Genomic DNA, 21,523 nt, shown 5'->3' on the forward strand with positions numbered 1-21,523 from the left:
TAACTTGAAACAACATTTAAAAAGAAACTACAAGAGAGCATTACACGTACGCTTTTATGTGATCGTTCCTTCAAAGCCTCTATGCCTATGACATTTTCATCTTCATAATCATCTGGGTCTTCCTGCTAGAAAAAGAAAAAAAAATGTAATGTGAAATTTAAAATACAAAAAAACAGATGGATGAGCTGCTCTTCTATCTGTGAGGATCAAAACACGTGTTCCTTATTCCTCGTCGCTACATTCTATGCATTGAACTTATGGATGAGCATTCATTGACTTGTTTGGTTGTCAGTTCTCCTGCATACACAGCCCACCCCTCCAACTAACGAGAAAATTAAACCTGTTCGATCTTATCGTAGCCAGTTGCAGACTAGTTGGTCTCATTCGTTAGGTTTGTCACATTAGACGTTTGGCTTCACGGGGATCACAGCCAACTGCTCCTGACTGGCTAAGGTTAGCTAAACGGAGGCTACGACTGAAAATCACTGGAAATGTTGACTAATGCGACATGGGCTTAACTTGAGTTGTATTCTCATACTGGAAAAGGAAATAAAAATTATAAACACAGTAGCTGTAAGAGCCAATCTTAGAAAGTTAATGTTCGATGTTAAATGTATATGTTTGCTTAATTTCAATAATAGAATATCAGTTTCTTTTAGCTACCTAGAATATGGTATAGCCTCTCACCCCTTATAAGTTATCATGAGATAGAATTTGTTCGCTATATCTGTAGAACAGAGTGTTAATTAAGCTGGTAAGGAAATAGCCTTAGAGCCAGCATGCACGTTTATATAGGTTTGCAAGTGGAATAAGAGACGGCATTAAGTTTTTTGACCATGCTTACCTGTTGAACTGCTTAACGTGCCTCAAGTACGCTTGTATGACCAAACTTGAAGAAATGAAACAAGATATATAAGCCTTAAAGAGAATTTTTCTTAAATAAGAACGTTTCTTTAATGTCAATTTTTTCTCTATTTTTCTGTGAACTGTTTTGCTTTTTTTTCCCCACAATAAAACTTTTAAATAAAAAATTTTTTTTTTGATTTTAAAATTTTACTAAAACTTTTAAAATGAAGAGATCTGGTCTGTGGAATTATTTGAATCATCCTATGAAGTGAACTAAAAACTGCAAACCATTGGTAATTTTGGATAAACACAGTGCCACACACGTGCGCATGGGAGGCAGCTAAAGGGCCTGAATGAGAGTAATTCCACGACAGACCAAGGGATGGTGAAATGCACTAACTCTTTCTCTCGCTTATCTGCAGTTACGGGAAATTTCACCTAGCTCCGATGGCATCACTTCCGGTCCCGGGCCTAACGAGGATGTCATTTCCGGTCCCGATCTCTGACGTTACTTCCAGTTTCGGACCCTATGATGACGTAATTTCCTCAACTGCCCTTTAAAACCACCATCTTCGTGCCAGAGCATCAGTTCTATCTTGGACTCAAACCTGTACACAGTGTACTTACTGATATCTAATTTGCAGCCAGGGAATAATATATGGGTGGATGCCCCAAACCTTTTTGATGTCTCCAGTCATTTATTGTGACAGCAGCTACAGTAATATTAATACATTCATCATAGCGAATGAGCGCAACTAGATGCACAGTGAAGAATGAAAATAACAGAGGCATTTAGTAACTGTCATGCCAGACGGCAAAAACCTCACCTTCTAGTTTGGATGAGCTCAGTTCGATGCTGCGCTGCGAAAGATTGTTGTGTGAAATTGAAGCTCTTTGTTAACCACTGCAAATTTTTTCCAGTAGCTACATCTTAAATATGCTCTTGTGACTGATGGCCCACAGAAGTCCCATACGTTTTTATGGAACCCAATTTAAGTCAAGTCCAAGTTTATTTATAGAGCACATTTAAAGCCACAGCAGTGGTTTCCCAAAGTGCTGTACATGAAAGTGGGAAAATAAAGTCAAACACTTGTTAAAGTAGTAAATGACTTGCGGGTAAATGCTGACAGAGGCCATTTATCTGTTCTCATCCTCTTAGATCCGAGTGCCACATCTGATACCATTGACCACAATATTCTTAGAAATCGCCTTAGTCAATGGGTGGGCATCTCTGGCAGTGTCTTAAAATTATTTGAGTCTTACCTGGCAGGTAGAAAATGCTTTGTTAGTTGTGCTAATTATACTTCAAAGACAAATGAAATTCTATATGGTGTTCCACAAAGATGTATCCTGGGTCCACTGCTCTTTTCAATCTCCATGCTTCTGTTAGGTCAGATTATCTCAAGGCATAATGTGAGCTACCACACCTATACTGACGACACACAACTGTATTTATCAGTAGCGCCTGATGACCCCGACTCTCTTGATTCATTGACACAATGTCTTACTTGTGTTTCTGAATGGATGAGCAGTCATTTTCTTAAACTGAATAAGGAAAAAACATATTTTAGTGATTGGCAAAAATGGAAATAATGAGAGTATTAGAAATAAACATGATCCATTAGGATTAAAAGTCAAGATGGAAGTAAAGAATTTAGGGGTAACTATTGACTCTGACCTGAATTTTAAATGACATATCAGATTACTAGGACACCATTTTTTAACTTAAGAAATATACAGTAGCTTGAAAAGTTTCATGTAAGCGATTACCTTCTAAAAATGCTTGCAATTGATCCGGTAACAAGCATTTCCAGGCTCTTGCAAATAAAAGGTAGCTGAAATATTGGTCTAAAGTTTGACAGTACAATCGGATCAAGGTTTTTTTTTTTTTTTTTTTTTTTTTTTTTTAATAGAGAGGGCACACTGCAAGACTGGGACTGAACCAGTTCTCAGGGAGGTATTAATAATAGTCATAATAAAAGGCCCAATTTAAGAAATACTGGAATGTGGGAGTTAAAAGAGTTAAATGGTTAAAAGTGCCATGCATAGAAAATGGTCTCCTTAGGAGAAGGGCTGCAGCTGTAAGGTAGAGATTGAAGCTGTGCCGTGACCCTGAACCAAAGAACTCTGGAAAAACAAGCAGTCTGTAAATTTCATATACAGACATCAAGCTGACAACTAAAGGCCAGCAGCTACGCCTGCCCAAGTGAGGTATTGCGAAGGTTTGAGGGAGTGCACAGCACATGATTTTTGTGGTTTGCCACATCAGTGAAGTATTATCAAGGTGCCTTGTTTTTGTAGCTAACAAGATGTATTCTTTTATATCATACCAGTAACGGGAGACTGCACAATAACGTGCAGTGAATACACTTGACTTATAGTTTTAAGACTCTTTCTCTGTACGTTTAACATTTGTTTGCTCAGAGGTTGATGCGCTTGCTGCTTCGTGAGCATCTCTTGTTTTTTCCACCCTAGTGGCCCACTTCTTCTCTCTGCATCTTTTTACGTTAGGTCTTGTGTTGCAAGTCAGTTTTTGTGTTGCAATTACTTAGTACGTTTTTCTTTCCACTTAAGCTGGCACTTAAGTCTTCAATCTGCCTCAAGAATGATTTAAGATATGAAGAGGTAGAGGAAGTGACAGCGAAGAGGGTAGGGAAGAGAACGGCGCCTCTACACATGGCCGTGAGTTGATTCTACAATAAAATAAAATAAAAATCATCACCACGAAAGAGGATAGTAGAGGTCACATAGTATATGTGTGCCAAATTTCAGGTCAATAAGTCAAACGGTTTGCAAGCTACAGGTGATTTAAAATCCTGGACAGACAAACGGACAGCCATGGTAGCGTATTGTATAAGAAGATTACTGACATACGCAAATCTGTTATGTGCGCTGAGTGGGTAAAAATCAGACTCTGCGTCATTGTTCAAGGAATCCCTCCTGTTAATCTGTTAACTGCAAGGATCTCGCTTTTCATGATAAATAAATAAATGTACAAAAGGACAAGCTTCCTCCTGCCTGGTTCATAAAATTGTCTGACAGACAGAAGCGGATCGTTTTTCTTACACACCTTCTTGATAGCTTCTGTCCACTGTCTGGTCTGGAATTAGACAGACCACCACTACTACTCCCATATCTTTCTCACAAGGAGTTCCTTAAAGTTCAAATTGTCCATCGTGTATTCAAATCTAAACAAACAGATAATGAGGACAGGATTTTTTTTTTTTTTTTTTTTTTAAATGGAACTTACTGCAATCTCTTCTTCCAGTTTCTCTAGCGTTAGCTCGGCATCATCCTCCATCACAGTCTCCGATTCGGGTGCTTCGGTTGGGTATTTAGGTCTAATATTTGGTGAGAGAAATACTAATTAGCAGAAATTATTTAACTACTTAAAAAACACACTCTAGTGTCAAAGGGTGCCATCAAGAGACCATCCATCCATTATCCAACCCGCTATATCCCAACACAGGGTCACGGGGTCTGCTGGAGCCAAACCCAGCCAACACAGGGCACAAGGCAGGAAGCAAACCCCACCACAGGGCACACACACACACACACACACTAGGGACAATTTAGAATCGCCAATGCACCAAACCTGCATGTCTTTGGACTGTGGAAGGAAACCCATGCAGACACGGGGAGAACATGTAAACTCCATGCAGGGAGGTCCCGGGAAGTGAACCCGTGTCTCCTAACTGGGAGGCAGCAGCGCTACCCACTGTGCCGCCCCATCAAGAGACCAATTTACTAAATTTAATTTTAAAAAACACAATAACATGTTTTTTATTTTTGTTTATTCAGAGATGGTATTTAATGTGCATATTAAAAATGTACCAAAGATGTGCTTCCTATTAAGATTACAGGAGTAGAGCTTACCTGAACAATAACATGTCCATATTAAACATCGTTCCTGGATGCTTTACAGGTGTAATATAGAACAATTGTTTCTTATTCTACAGTGAGTTAGCAGTTGTGATTGAGTGAGCCAATTAATTAATTACCAGGGGCCACACCATCTACTGATGTAGGAAAAAGAAAAACAAATTCACGTGGTCGTGTCTGGTATGATTTTTGTAAGACGATAGTGTCTCCTGAAGCAGCACACATTTGACTTTTTAATGCAACCAAAATGGAAAAAATCTGTTTACCCGACTTGGAAATTACATGAATGATCAGTAAAGTCGACATCACATTGTGAAACTTCTAGTCATTGGGCATGTCACAAAACCAAACCTGTTTAATTGTGTCAAAGGAAATCATTGGGTATGTCACATTATGTGACTGATCTTCATGGGAGCGCAAAGCTGAATGCCAACAATTGGCTAAGGTTGCATAAATGAAGGCCATGACTGAAAATCGCTGGTAAAGTCGTGTAATGTGACACAACCTTAAAGCATAGTATAAAATAACTGCTTCAACAGCAGTAACTAACTTCTCCTTATTAAGCTGGGTTGGAACGAAAACCTGAAGCCACACCACCACCCAAGGACCAACTCTGCAGACTCTTGGACTAAGGCATTGAGGTACAGGGCCACTTTCATGATTCACTGGTTTGACTGCAGTATTTTCAGCAATCATATAAAGCAGGGAATATCTGGCACATCCACAAAAATCAACTCTATTCCATGCCCCCCACCCATTTTTCTTTGCGGAAGAGGTGTGGAACTTCACAATAAGGAGGGGGCTGAGAAAGAGAGAGCGCTAAGATGACTTCACCAGAAAGTGCACTCCTTACAGCCTTGTCCTTGCGTAAGAGACAACAAGGAGGCCGATTCTGAGGACCATTTGAATCCAGACATCATAAGTTCCTGGATGGCTACTGGCAGTTATCACATTGCAAATCTGCAAACTAAGAAGGACTGTGGTGAATGTGTGTGTGTGTGACAGAACACTTGGCGTAGTCAGCAGTTATTTGCATTATACCGTGTTGGACTATGGATGAGGTGTAAAGCTCAGTAAGGTGGGGACTGAGAGAGAGAGTGAGTGTGAACTCAGCCAACATCCCCAGGAAGCAACCTACTCCATTGTTCCTGTCCTTGCACAATAGATAATGGAGTTTCTCCTTTTAACTAGACCGACAATGATGTTGATTCCAAGGGCCGTTAGAATCAAGGCATCACAGATTCATGGCTGGCAGCTGGCTAATCTGTGAACTAAGAAGGCTAGTGGTGTATGTGTGCAAACCCTTGACAGAAAAATATCAAAGCAGAGGATTCAAATGTTTAAAAAAAGAAAAATCCAACATTTTACACATTACTGCACACCCAAAGGTAGAAGAGGACGAATGTAATGCGGGAATCGCTCGGGAACACATTACACATTTACACATTACTGCACACCCAAAGGTAGAAGAGGACGAATGTAATGCGGGAATCGCTCGGGAAACATAAAATCTCTTTACGTGAAAACCCACATAGATTAACAAGGACAGAAAATGTATGCATAAATGTGAATCTAGCCTGCGGTATCAGTTCATTCCCCACCAGAGACTGACTATATGACAATAACCAAGTCACTAAGACAGTGTTTCCTGAAATTATTGTGAGACGCAAGGAGCCAAGGAGATGTCGCGTCAGACTGACTCCTAATGAGGAACAGGCAATGGTCAGAACTGAACAGATCATAATAACCAGCAAACAAAACCTGAGGGCAAATCAAAAGAGAAGTCAGGAACAGAAGGAAGTCGAAAATCAAAATCAAACCTGGTGTCCCACAGGGGTCAGTGTTAAGGCCACTGCTATTTTAATATATAGAAAATATTTGGATAGGAATATAAATAATTTTGCAGATGATGCCAAGCTGGGTGGATTGGCAGGTAATCGAGAATTTGTTGAATCGTCACAGAGGAATTTGGACAGCAGACATACAGGATGGTTTGTGGAAAATGAAATTTAATGTCAGTAAATGAAAAGTATTACAAGTAGGAAGTAAAAATGTGAGGTATGAATACACAATAGTTGGTCCAAAAATCGAAAGTCCACCTTAAGAGAAGGATTTAGGAGTCATAGTGGACTCTAAGCTATCAACTTCCAGACAGTGTTCAGAAGCCATTAAGAAGGCCAACAGAATGTCAGGTTATATAGCGCCTTGATGTGTGGAGTACAAGTCACAGGAGGTTCTGCTCAGCTTTATATCAAACACACTGGTGAGGCCTCATCTGGAGTCCTGTGTGCAGTTTTGGTCTCCAGGCTACAAAAAGGACATAGCAGCACTAGAGAAGGTCCAGAGAAGAGCGACTAGGCTGATTCAGGGCTACAGGGGATGAGTTATGAGGAACAATTGAAGGAGCTGAACCTGTTAGCCATTTAATGTCCGTATATGCAAAGTATTACAGGTAGGAAGTTAAAATATGAGGTCTGAATATCGAGAGTACACCTTATGAGAAGGATTTAGGAGTCGTAGTGAACTCTACACCATCAACTGCCAGACTCTGTTCAGAAGCCAATTAAGAAGGCTAACAGAATGTCAGGTTATATAGCGCCTTGATGTGTGGAGTACAAGACCAAGGAGGTTCTGCTCAAGCTTTATAACACACTGGTGAGGCCTTATCTGGAGTCCTGTGTGCAGTTTTGGTCTGCATGTTACACAAAGGACATAGCAGCACTAGAGAAATTCCAGAGAAGAGCAACTAGGCGGATACAAGGACTACAGGGGATGAGTTATGAAGATTAAAAGAGCTGAGCCTTGACAGTTTAAGCAAAAGGAGATTAAAAGGAGTTTAAAGAGTTTAAAATTATATTAGGAATTAGTCCAGTGGGGTAAGACTGTAACTTTAAAATGAGTTCAGCATAGACATATGGACACAGTTGGAAGCTTGTTAAGGGTAAATTTTGCAAAAATATTAGGAAGTTTTTCTTCACAGATAACCACAGACACATGAGATAAGTAACCAAGTAGTGTGGTAGGGAGAAGGACTTTAGGGGCCTTCAAAACTCGATGTTATTTTGGGGGAATTAAGTGGATAAGACTGGCGAACTTTGTTGTGCTGAATGGCTTGTTCTCATCCAGCTTTTTCTAATGTTGTAATGTTAGATTAACAACTCTAGAAGAATTTTAGATAGTGTTTATCACAAAGGGATGAAGCAACATTATGACATCCAGGTATTTATAGCAGAACCTCTGCTTACATAGTCAAAGCACCACTGGAGGTCATGTGAAAAGTAACTGCATTTCACATAAACAAAACACAGTCATAAAAACATAAAAGTTCAACTTTGTTCCCATGGGATAAATAAAGCGTATCTAATCTAATAACAAAAAAGGAACAACATTTATTTATTGTACTTAACCAGCCAGTTAAAAATATCAACACAATTCCACCTATGTAATATCTTGGGATGAAAACAGAAATTACTAAAAGGAAGTTATTTATTTATGTGTACTATGATGGTATTTCTTTGCCCTCCATGTTCTTTCACTGCCTTCTCCACATACATAGAACATCATTTGTCCCCCATTTATCTTTGCCATGCCTTACAAAACTTTTATGATTCCATAGGCTGCAATATTACAAATTATTTTTTTAAACATTAAAGCTCATTCCACACTCTGATCATAAACAGTAATTTCAAAGATACACGTACTTGTTCCAGATGAACCGCGTCTGCTTTAATGCTTCCTCTGCCAAGCGATCCAAAACATAACACACATGCTCTCCATTGCCAGCCTTCAGCTTTGAAGGTGGAAAATCAACAACTCCACCCTAACACAAAAAAAGAACAAATAGAAAAAATAATAAAACACAATACATCAACATTTGTATGTGCATTTTGAACATTGAATTATTTCTGAATCAACAGTTTTTTTTAGCTTGGTTTTATTTTAACTGAAGCTTCAGTAGAATTAGCATTTTTTTAATCTTTTATTGAATTTATTAAAAGCATGTAACATTCCATACAATCAAGTCAAACTTCACAAAACTAAATTCAAATCAATCCCCACCCATGAGAAAGAGAGGAAGGCCAACAGTTCGAGTAAAACCTTTGAGAGTAGTAAAGAGAGAAAAGAGTCTTTCTCCCCAGTATAAATGCTTATTCTAAAATGTTATTGATTAGGTCCTGAGAGGTTTAAAAAAAATAAAAAATTGTACAGATCCTCTAAATGAGAATTTAATTTTTCAAACTTCAAACAGTATACAACATCAGTTACATACTGACTTAACTGAGGTGGGTTAGAATTCTTCCAGTTGAGCAAGACAAGTCTACTTGCTAGTAGTGAAGTAAAGGCAATTACAGTCTGCTTGTCCTTCCCCGCCTTAAGCCCCTCTGTAAGCCCACCAAACACAGCTGTTAATGGGGTTAGGAGGGATTGTGACACCAAGGCTGTCTGATAGAAATGCAAAGATTTTGGTCCAGAATGATGTTAATCTGGTACACGCCACCCAGAACATGTGGCTGGAAATCAATTGCAAAGTTTGAAGGTTGGATCTCGCCCTGGAAAGATTTTGGACAATTTTAAACGAGAGAGATGAGATTGATTAAATAATTTTAAATTGAATAATTGAATGCTTTATGCATATGGAGCTCGAGTGAATTGTGTGTGTGGCTGACTTCGGCTTCTTTTCTGAGATGTTCAGTAAGAGATCCTTTTCCCACTGTACTCCGAGATCTTACAAAGGAAGGGACTTTAAAATGTTCTTATATATTACTGAAATGCTGTCTACAAGACTGATCAATATCTCTTCTGGAATAGAAATAGGGGGAAAGTGAGGAAAATTGGGCAGATTTTCGTTTAGCAAAGTTTCTAATTTGGAGATAGTGGAAAAATTGTGTTGATGGGAAGCTACATTTGGAGTGTAATTGTTCATAGGATGCAAAGACATTATTTTTATACAAATCTCTAAGTTATTTAATTCCATAGGTTAACTAAATATTAAAAACTGTGTAAGTTCGAGAGAGAGTGGAAAAACGTGGTTATCACGCAGAGGTGTCACACATCAAATATTCTCTAACTGAAGTGCTTCCTACATTGGTTCCGTATTCTGAGTGAATGAAGCACATTTGGTTTGTTAGTATATTGACGATAACTTGTATTTACTGGGGCACAAAGCAAGGAATATAAAGAAGTGTTGTAGGATTTAATTTCTATTATACACCAAGCCTGTGTGTGTTCATCTATTTGTGTCAATGTCCAGGATTTTATAGCTTGTATGCTTGCCGCCCAGTAATAAAACTGAAAATTAGGTAGTGCCATGCCACCTTCTGATTTAGGTCGTTGTACGGTCGTCCTTTGGATGGCGTGGATATCACTGACTCCAAATAAATGAGGTTATGATTGAATCTAATTTCTTAAAAAATATGTTAATGTATATGGGGATGTTATGAAATAGAAACAGAAGCTTGGAGAGGATATTCATCTTGATTGTGTTAATTCTCTCTGCTAAAGTAAGATGGAGGTTAGACATTTAAATCAAGGCTCAAGACTGAGTATTTTACCATTTGCATACATGTATTTAAACTAAAATGGACAGGCGCCCTCTCCATGCTAGATGCTTGTCACCCGTTTTATGTTGCTGGCACAGGCTCTTGCCCACTAACACCTGTAACCCTGAACTGGATTAAGTGGGTTTCAAATAAAATCTTATTTGTCACACGCAGTTATATGCACAGTACAAATTTAAGGGATGCTTACTGACTGAAGCTCAACAAAACGATAAATAATATAATAAACCACAACCCACCAAACATACATAAGAACTTCTGGCTTGGATAGTAAGAGACTTGTAGGTGGCAGTAAGATGTGGTGAGATCTCCCCAGTTGTGCCACTGGTTTACATTTAAAGGCATTAACATTTAGATGGTACTTGTTCAATTCACATTGAAATATGCCAACAGAACTTTGTTCCTTCTAGGGTTGAAGTCACCAGCATTCTAGGGTCAGAATGAATCATCATTAAAGTGTTGGTTATACAGTGCATTATTTCCGTTGCCGAGTTAATAAACATCTGTAGCAGTCTCACAAATATGGTTTGCCTACTGAATGTTTTATATGCATTTCCCAGAGGTAGGATGGATGGATGGATGGATGGATGGATGGATAGATGGATGGATGGATGGATGGATGGATGGATGGATGGATGGATGGATAACTTTATTAAATCCCCAAGGGGAAATTCACATGTGTATATTATGTGTAATAGGCCTTGATGAATTTGGCGATCTATGATCCTAAGGGAATTACCCAGCATTATTTGGGAAGGATCCTGAGTAGCCTGATTGGTGAAAAAGCTAATAGCAACAAGGATGTGGATGGTGGAGAGGAGAAAAAAAATTTGTGAATGATCTCCCCTGGACTTTCTCATATATTCGGATATGGGGATGGATATTTGAGGAATAAACTGTAAGACAATGATTATATTTTTATATTATGTACATTAAAATACTGAACAATTATTATAAAAGTTGAATAAATCGGACTCTGCAGCTGCATGAATAAAAAAGTACCACTTCCGGTTAGCGGAAATAGATTTCTATCAACTTTTACGCTATGTTTTGTACCTAATACTTGTATGCAAAATTTGGTTGACCTAACTGAAAGCATACTCAAGTTATCGTGTTTACATACACACACACACATCCACCCGCACACGCACAGACATAATTCCAAAATTAGTATTTTCAGACTCAGAGAGATCTAAAACATCGAGATTCATCAAAATCTCGAAATCAAATTTTTGGACGATTACAATACTTTCCCTACGAGAAAGTAAATCTGACTCAGGGAGGTCTTGAACATCGAGAATCATCAAATTGTCGAGGTCGAATTTTTGGACAATTACAATACTTTCCCTACACTCCGTAAACAAGATAGTAAAAATATGGTATTTTACGAGGACTTATTGGGTGATATACGACTCTATCCCAAACAATCAAAGAGGCCTGAAGAAATGGGAGTGCATTAAAAGACAAGGAAAGTGGATGAAGAGGACTTGATATCTTTCCTTTTAAGAACATAGGAAATCTGACAAATAAAAGGCAAGTATTTGGTCCATCAAGCTCAGTTGTTAACAGCAAAGCTGTCTCAATATCTCATCCAAATTCATCTTAAAGGTTGTACAGGTTTCTCCCTCAACTCCATGCCTTAGTCGTCTGTTCCAGAGTCCCACAGCTCTTTGCATAAAGAAGTGCCTTCAGGTTTCAGTCTAAAATGCACTTCCCCTAAATTTCCATTTGATGTGCCTGAGTATTTGATTCACCCTTAAGCCACCTCCTTTATCAATGCCTTTGAGGATTTTAAATAGTCTGATGTGGTCCCCATGCAGTCTCCTCTGCTTGAGACTAAACAGGTTTAATTCTCCAAGTCTGTTAGAGTAGGACATGTCCTTAAGTCCCATGATGCACCTGGCTGCTCTCCTCTGCACAGCTTCAAGCGCTGTTTCCGTGGTGACTAAACCTGTGCCCCATATTTCAGACGCAGTCTTACTAGTGTTTTACAGAGTTGGAGCATAACGTCCTTTGACTTAAAAGAGGTACCCCTTTGGACTCTAACAAAAGCTGTGTCAGACTCTCTGGTGGGCAAATCATTTTACTGTTTTGCTGGGAATGCTTTCAAATCATTGACAAGAAGTGCTGAGTTTATCCATATTGTAGTTATTGTACTTTCTGTTTTCATCTGTATTATAATTGTCAGGGCGAGGGTGTGTGTTATTTTGTTGTCTTGGTAAAAGACTCAATTGGTGTCCTTTAATATATTAATTTATTTCTTAAGATACTGTGGTGAATGTGTTGTCTTTCTTGGGAGTATTGAACAGAGTTATTGAGGGCTTAATATTCCCCTTGCGTTCCAAAATATTTCAAAATAAAACCTCTATTGGCATTAATTGCCTCACTAGCCAAGTGCACCAGGGGTGTTACACATTAACCAGGATCATGTAGCTTATCTCCCTGGACAGTGACGTGGACAAATTCAGTCCATATTTCAAAGTCTAAGTCACATGTTTTAGTTTTAATTATAATGTGCTCACTTTGTGTAAACAGTTTATGTGATAAATAATTACATTTGTAAATTTAACAGGAAAAAGGCAAATAGATTTACTTTACACTGATCCAATAAGATTTTCTCCGTATGCTTTCAGAATTTCTGAATTCTCTGTGCCTGATCCAGAGGTGACTACAAGTAACACATGCTGCTGATTATAGCACAGGGCACGAGGGGAACATGAAAACTCTACACAGTCAGAAACCAAGAACTGAAATCCTGTTCCTGGGACTGTAATAAGGCTGTAACATTTTATATATATATATATATATATATATATATATATATATATATATATATTTTACACACACAGGTCCATAAATATTTGGACAGAGACAACTTATTTCTAATTTTGGTTCTGTACATCACCACAATGAATTTTAAATGAAACAAGTCAGATGCAGTTGAAGTGCAGACTTTCAGCTTTAATTCAGTCGGGTGAACAAAACGATTGCATAAAAATGTGAGGCAACTAAAGCATTTTGTGAACACAATCCCTTCATTTCAGGGGCTCAAAAGTAATTGGACAATTGACTCAAAGGCTATTTCATGGGCAGGTGTGGGCAAGTCCGTCATTATGTCCTTATCAATTAAGCAGATAAAAGGCCTGGAGTTGATTTGAGTTGTGGTGCTTGCATGTGGAAGATTTTGCTGTGAACAGACAACATGTAGTCAAAGGAGCTCTCCATGCAGGTGAAAGAAGCCATCCTTAAGTTGCAAAAACAGAAGAAACCAATCCGAGAAATTGCTACAATATTACGAGTGGCAAAATCTACAGTTTGGTCCATCCTGAGAAAGAAAACAAGCACTGGTGAACTCAGCAACACAAAAAGACCTGGACGTGCACGGAAGACAACAGTGATGAATGATCGCAGAATCATTTCCATGGTGAAGAGAAACCCCTTCACAACAGCCAACCAAGTGAACAACACTCTCCAGGGGGTAGGAGTATCGATATCCAAGTCTACCATCAAGAGAAGACTGCATGAAAGTAAATACAGAGGGTGCACTGCAAGGTGCAAGCCACTCATAAGCCTCAAGAATAGAAAGGCTAGATTGGACTTTGCTGAAGAACATCTAAAAAAGCCAGCACAGTTCTGGAAAAACATTCTATGGACAGATGAAACCAAGATCAACCTCTACCAGAATGATGGCAAGAAAAAAGTATGGAGAAGGCGTGGAACAGCTCATTATCCAAAGCATAGCACATCATCTGTAAAACACGGTGGAGGGAGGCAGTGTGATGGCTTGGGCGTGCATGGCTACCAGTGGCACTGGGACACTAGTGTTTATTGATGATGTGACACAGGACAGAAGCAGCCAAATGAATTCTGAGGTGTTCAGAGACATACTGTCTGCTCAAATCCTGCTAAATACAGCAGTCAAATTGAATGGGCGGCGTTTCATGACACAGATGGACAATGACCCAAAACATACAGCCAAAGCAACCCAGGAGTTTAATTCTTAAATGACCAAGTCAGTCACCTGTTCTTAACCCAATTGAGCAGGCATTTCACTTGTTGAAGACTAAACTTCAGACAGAAAGGCCCACAAACAAACAGCAACTGAAAGCCGCTGCAGTAAAGGCCTGGCAGAGCATTAAAAAGGAGGAAACCCAACATCTGGTGATGTCCAGGAGTTCAAGACTTCAGGCTGTCATTGCCAGCAAAGGGTTTTCAACCAAGTATTAGAAATGAACATTTGATTTCCAGTTATTTAATTTGTCCACTTACTTTTGAGCCCCTGAAATGAAGGGATTGTGATCACAAAATGCTTTAGTTGCCTCACATTTTTTATGCAATCGTTTTGTTCACCCCACTGAATTAAAGCTGAAAGTCTGCACTTCAACTGCATCTGAGTTGTTTCATTTAAAATTCATTGTGGTAATGTACAGAACCAAAATGAGAAAAAAGTTGCCTCTGTCCAAATATTTATGGACCCAACTGTATACACACACACCTTTTATTTACACTAATTTGAAATGACATGAAATCAGTTGTACCCACAATACTCTCCATCTTCCATATGTGGACATGTTGCTGCAGTGTTTGGATGCACAAAATACCGCGTGAAGTGTTTTTCAGCAGTTCCAAACCAAGGTCATTGTAGTTAACAAAAGCTAAAATCAAAACTGAAAACTATTATTAAAAAAACTTTTTCGTAAACTGTAATAAAGTAATTAACAAAACCAATATGAAAAACTAAAACTAAAAGAAAATATTAAAGTAGCTGGAAAAACTAAAACTAAATGAAAATATTAAAGTGGCTGGAAAAACTAACTGAAATAAAATAATAATCTACTAAAAATATTTGTAGTTTCGTTTTTGAATGAATATTCTTGCCGTTAGTCTTTAACCCTTTAACCCACCACGAGCCGTCCTATGTATTCATCCAGTGAACGGTGGCTGTTCACACAGCATCTGCGGTGACAGAGCGAGCTGAACACGGAGGTGTAAAGCATGTGAAATAGAAAGCAATTTACTGGGCCGCCTTCCTTTGCGCTTGTTGTATATCAAGACGTAATGCAAACGCCTGAAATCGGAATGTACTGGTCAAGAAAACCTTTACTGTATGGACAGAAAAATCGCGATTGAGTAACGTTTTAGTTTATTTCTCAGGTGCCTGCTTTTTGTTGACGCCACTTTGTAGACATTTTGTGCAAAAAAGCCTTAAAATTCACCAAACTTTCATTACAAATTGGCCCATTGTGGGCAATAAAAGGACAAGATAAAAAGCACCAACAGTCAGCGCACATTTGTTCAGCACAAATGACATAGAAAATATTTTAAAAGTTATAAAATTGTATACAATTGTTCATATTCAGTAACTGGTTTTGATCCTGCTTTTTATCTGACAAAAACAAAACCAGATAGTAAACCATGTTGTGTAGTAAGCTTCCACTAACATTAAACTCATATCCAAATCCGTTAAGTGTACAGTTCTGTCCAATTGTAACACAAAACTAAACTCCGCAGTAGCTTCATGCCATAATTACTAAAGCTAAAACTGAAACTAACAGATACAAAAATAAGATAGAAAGGTCTTTGTGAAATAAAAACAAAATTTAAACTAAAAATACAGAATGAAAAAAAACTAAAACTAAACTGAATTTCCAAGTGAGATCAGAAAGAATATAGAAATAAAAAAATAATATAAAAAGGCAAAACTATAATAATCTTGTTCCAGATATAGGTTTCCTGGAGGCGTCCATATTGGTTTTCTGAATGTTTTACTGAAACGTGGCCAACTTGAGTGTAAATTCATTTCCAGTGCCAACATCTGACTTTCGCTGTAAATGGAACACAACATAAACTACCGATAGTAATCACCGTGCTTGCCGACTACTCTGCAAAACACACGCAGGCTCCTTGAACGTGTTGTTTTACACCTCAGTGAAACTGAGTACATGCTGATTTAGGCGAACTTAGTGTACGACTGCACTCAGACCACTTGCCCATTTTGATTGGACCCAGCCAACGTTACAAATCCTACTTACAAACTTTCGGAGCTCCATCAGTATGTTTGAGACCGTTGCATTGGGGTCGTCATACTCCTGCGGCTGTTCAAAGTGGGAGCCAGCTTTGTTGATGAGCCAAGCGGCGATAGCGGTGAACATGAAGAACTGCTCTCCTGGATTAGTGGGAAGAGCAAAGTAGTGTCTACAGTGGGGAACAAATAAGATGGAATAAGGAACGAAAATACATTAGAAGGCAGGATGTAAAAAATAACAGAATCTGAACATAAAACTAATACTACAAAGGGACATCATTTGTGATTGCACTGCACGGTATAGATAGATAGATAGATAGATAGATAGATAGATAGATAGATAGATAGATAGATAGATAGATAGATAGATAGATAGATAGATAGATAGATAGATAGATAGATAGATAGATAGATAGATAGATAGATAGATAGATAGATAGATAGATAGATAGATAGATAGATAGATAGATAGATAGATAGATAGATAGATAGATAGATAGATAGATAGATAGATAGATAGATAGATAGATAGATAGATAGATAGATAGATAGATAGATAGATAGATAGATAGATAGATAGATAGATAGATAGATAGATAGATAGATAGATAGATAGATACTTTATTAATCCCGATGGGAAATTCACATTCTTCAGCAGCAGCATACTGATACAATAAATAATATTAAAGAATGATAATAATACAGGTGAAAAAAACAGACAATAACTATGTATAATGTTAAATATTAACGTTTACCCCCCCTGGTGGAATTAAAGAGTCGCATAGTTTGGGGGAGGAACGATCTCCTCAATCTGTCTGTGGAGCAGGACAGTGACAGCAGTCTGTCGCTGAAGCTGCTCTTCTGTCTGGAGATGACATTATTTAGTGGATGCAGTGGATTCTCCATAATTGATAGGAGCCTGCTGAGCGCCCGTCGCTCTGCCACAGATGTTAAACTGTCCAGCTCCATGCCAACAATAGAGCCTGCCTTCCTCACCAGTTTGTCCAGGCGTGAGGCGTCTAAAAAGCTGCACTACTGGCTATTAGTGAGATGTCACTTGTAACAGCAAGACGATACTCATCAGTTTGTCCTTCATCTGACTCCACTTAGTCCAGCGGTGTTCAGCTCCAGTCCTGGTGGGCTGCAGGTTTTCATTCTAACCATCTTCTTAATTAGTGAGCTGTTTTTGCTGCTGATTAACTTGTTTTGCCTTTGTTTTAATTGACGTGACTTGGACCCCTTAGTTGTTTCTTTTTCCTTAACAAGCAGCCAAACAACAATGAGACATAAAACGAGCCGCCACATAACCAGCTTACCTGAAAATAAGGAAAGGTGAAGGTCTTGGTCATGTTGGTCTGGTCAGGTCACGAAAACATCGACGGTGGTCTTAGAAGGTTCTATTTAATCTATTTAACGTCTCATTTCTGTTTGGCTGCCATTAAATGAAGAAACGAATCAGTTCAGAGGACTGAATCCTTAAAAGCGGGGCTATTACAATGAAGGGAAACGGAGTTAATCAGCAGTGAAAACTGATTAGGAAAAGGGTTAGAATGAACACCTGCAGCAGCCCATCGGAACTGGACTTGGACAACCCTGACTTAGTCGACTACCCTCTTTAGCATTATGTTTACCCAACGGGCCAAAATGTTGCATTTTTTTTCAACAAGAAAAAATTGTCATTAAGTGTAACAGAAAAACATAAACTCCAAAATGTTAACATAAATACAGCAGGAGAGGTCTGCCCAGTGTCCACTGCTGCGCTGAAGCAGATTTTGTGCAGGTCCTTCATGTGACACGTTTTGAAGGCGTCATCAATGCTCAGCCAGTGTTGCAAACGGGACGGTAGACGTGCATTTCTTTGCACACTTTTCTTATATTTTTTCTGTTGCGTGCACATGAGAAGATAGAATGTCATCACCTGACCTGCCTGACGGCTGAGCTCCTTGCATTACTGTAGACTATCACAGAACAAGGCTTAGTGACTTCCACATACCCCCAGAATATGAACATTGACAGTTGCTACATTGTGAGGAGTGCTTAGGGTTCAAACGTTTTGCTTGTCTTTGCATTCAATCGCAATTACTTTGCATTTTTGTCATGGAGCTACCGTCACACCACACTGAAGCTTCACCTGGCCAAACTCAGCAAGCATATAATGGAGGTTCAGTCATACAGTGCTGTATCATGCAGCAGTTTCACTTTCCAAGTTAATGTCTGATGACTAATTCAAATCGGCATCACTATCACTCAATTTGAGAAATGGTTACGTTTCAGTTTGTTTCTAAAACTGTCTTTGCATTATAATTTATTTGGAGGCTCCACCCACTCATAAATATTGATGAGGTACCTTAGAGTTACGGTACTTACTATACAGTGGCAGAATTTGTTTTTTCTTTTTGCAGCATGGTGTTATTTCAGCCACAAGATGGCAGCATACTGTCCCAAACGTTATTCCAGCCTTTTGTTTGCCACTGTGTTTTTTATTGGAGGCTCCGCCTTACTCATGAATATTGATGAGTTGCTATAAAGTTACCACCCAGTGGTAGATTTTTTTTTTTTCTTTTCAGCATGATGTTGCTATTTTATCCACTAGATGGCAGCTGAACAGTGTCCCTAGTGTTACTTAGGCTTAAAATTGTAAAGCAGATCAGTACACGTCATTCCGTGTCTGAGTTGTGGTTAACTGTAATCACGCACAATTGCAATCCTGAGTCATACTCGGGGTTTAAGGCCAAGGACATTAAAGGAGCACTGAATCAGGGTTTATCCTGACAGCACTACCTACAAGGCAGGAACCAACCTTAGATGGAAAGCCAGCACATTTCAGGGTACGGCAACACATACCCACCCAGGGCTAACTTGCATTTTCCAAACAAACTCAAATATGCATAATATTTTACTATATTATGTATATACTCTCCCAGTCAACAATTCGGTCACACCTAGAAAATGTTAAGTGTTTGATAGAAACTGATACCTTTTTCTTCATAATATAATTAAAATGATTTAAAAATACAGTATAGCCGAAACATTAGTGTTTCTAATGGATATCTCGTTATATGAACAACTTATGAATGTAAAGCCCTATTTTCAACAGCCATTCCTTCAGTGTCCTAAATATCAACTTCCTTAGCTTATTCTCTAACCCGGCATGTAGAGATGTTAATTGGTTATTAGAGAAACCTCTAACTCCAGTAGCACCTCTGAAAACAGTTCATCTGAATTGCAAGGTACAACAATATGCATAACAATTACATATTTATATATTTCTATACACAAATACATATAAAATATATTAAAACAAATATGGATTATTAAATTATATATTTGTGATTAACCCCATTCCCCCAAACTTCCCAGACCCACTCAAGCCTATAAATGCATCAAAAGAATCGATTCATTTACACGGGTAGTTCAAAAGAATCGGATCAGTAAAGTGTCTCGAATGCTAACCAATCACAGCCAAACCACAAACTACCCGACACCAAATGGAAACCAAGAACTTCCACCTATGAGGGTGACAGCATTTTCTACTCAGCTTTGGAATTCCCTGCCAGAAACATCTGGAGAAACATTTATCTGATATCGCTTTTGATGATTTTAACAGTTTTTGGCTGGCTTTCATTTTATTTGAACTTTTGTTTACATCATTGTTGTGTGTTTTATTCCGTTGATTCTCCTACTTTGTGTGTACATATTACTCTGTTACAAATTGTTTTGTTCATTTTGTTATTTACTGCTTAATTTGTCTTTTCTTATGCTTTGTAGCGCTTTTTAGTTAAGAAAGTCTCATTATAAATACGTTTTGTTATTATTGTTGTTGTTTTTCGGTTCCTCCCTGTGTGGATAGCGCTTTGAGTATTGAGAAAAGCGCTATATAAATGTAATGAATTATTATTATTATTAATCACACCACTCAACCTCAAATGCTAACCACTCACACATGCTAACCAACCACAGCAATCAACACCACACATTAGCCAATCACTGCAATCAACGCTTCAGCCGAACCAATCACAGCACTCAACACCGAATACCAACCAATTACATTACGAACAGTCTGCGTAGTTAACTGTTCGACCTCACGCATGCCCGATGATTTTACTGTAGTGAGAATTAACTTAATAAAGCCGCGCAGGCAGAAACAAGTTGAATTTTTACATTAACGCAGTTCCTAGATAGCCAAAAGTCCCGTCCCCCCCCAAACCCCCACGTCTGTGTACGTCCGTCAGCCTCACCTCGACAGACTCTTCATGTTGTTTTTCCGGAGCACCTCCTCCTCGTAGTTCAGCAGCTTTAATTTATCCAGCAAGTCCTCCATGACGACGAACATCTGATAGGAGGACCCCGGACCGCGGTCGTCCTCTTCGACTCTTCGGTTTTCCTCTGACATGGCAGTATCAGGGGAGGCCGGGGAGAAGGCACCGTGATTTGCCGACTTTTCTTACAGAGCGCGCGGCGGTTTGTGTACGACGAAGCGTCACGTTGTTAGGAAGCAACATCGAGTTTGAAATGGCAACGCGTTAGAAATCGATAGGAAAACAAGTGAATTGATGCTTAGGGAAAAAAAAAACACGTTAATTAATATGTCAAGTAAAAAATAACTCAAGCACTGAGAAAATAAGTTCAGCCAGACGGCAGAAGGTTCACTGCACAGCTACCGGGAAGTTGTCACTGCCATGGAAACCAGCGGACGCGTGTGATAAGCCACACCCCCTAATGACGTAAAGCTGCTGCATTTTAAACGAAGCTGATTTCATGAAATGTGCCCACCCATTTGGCCGCGGAGCGGGGGCTCAGTCTCGCTGTCAAGACTACACGTTGTAGGGTTTGTCGCTACCCGATCTGGTATTTGTTGTATCGATCAGTACATAAAGAAATCTCCAGGCTGTAATTTCCAAATACCTTCTTTCTTACAGCAAGACTCTCCCTCTAGGAACTCTTTTCCCATCCCGTTCCCAGTTCTTTATATATCATTTTTGTACAGTGCCATCTACTGTCCAAAATTAATAACACAACATAGCAGTATTCGCCTCGGGCGCTGATCATAGGGGGAGTCAAAAACCCAGCCGCAAGGGTAACCTACCGAACAGTCGGTGGGCGCAGTAATTAAACTTTGCCTACGGGGTAAAATAACGTAGCACTGGCACTGGTTGTAGCCATTAGAATTAAAAAGGCGATTGAAAGTCTAATAAACACAGACCAGATATGT

General features: G+C 38.9%; 1 protein-coding gene across 1 annotated transcript in view; it reads right to left on the reverse strand.

Annotated features, from left to right (window-relative positions):
* Nucleotides 1-20,999, reverse strand: part of ift57 (intraflagellar transport 57 homolog (Chlamydomonas)) — a 46,455-nt gene extending 25,456 nt beyond the window's left edge. The window contains exons 1-5 of the mRNA XM_028790895.2: nt 20,550-20,999; nt 16,319-16,481; nt 8,430-8,548; nt 4,097-4,187; nt 51-125 (exon numbers count right to left, since the gene is read on the reverse strand). Of these exons, the coding sequence (XP_028646728.1) occupies nt 51-125; nt 4,097-4,187; nt 8,430-8,548; nt 16,319-16,481; nt 20,550-20,704 (603 nt within the window). The 5' untranslated portion in view covers nt 20,705-20,999. The remainder of the gene's footprint in view (nt 1-50; nt 126-4,096; nt 4,188-8,429; nt 8,549-16,318; nt 16,482-20,549) is intronic.
* Between the last annotated feature and the right edge of the window lie 524 nt (nt 21,000-21,523).

This window comes from Erpetoichthys calabaricus, chromosome 6 (assembly GCF_900747795.2).
Source record: "Erpetoichthys calabaricus chromosome 6, fErpCal1.3, whole genome shotgun sequence".
In the NCBI taxonomy this organism is placed as follows: Eukaryota; Metazoa; Chordata; class Cladistia; order Polypteriformes; family Polypteridae; genus Erpetoichthys; species Erpetoichthys calabaricus.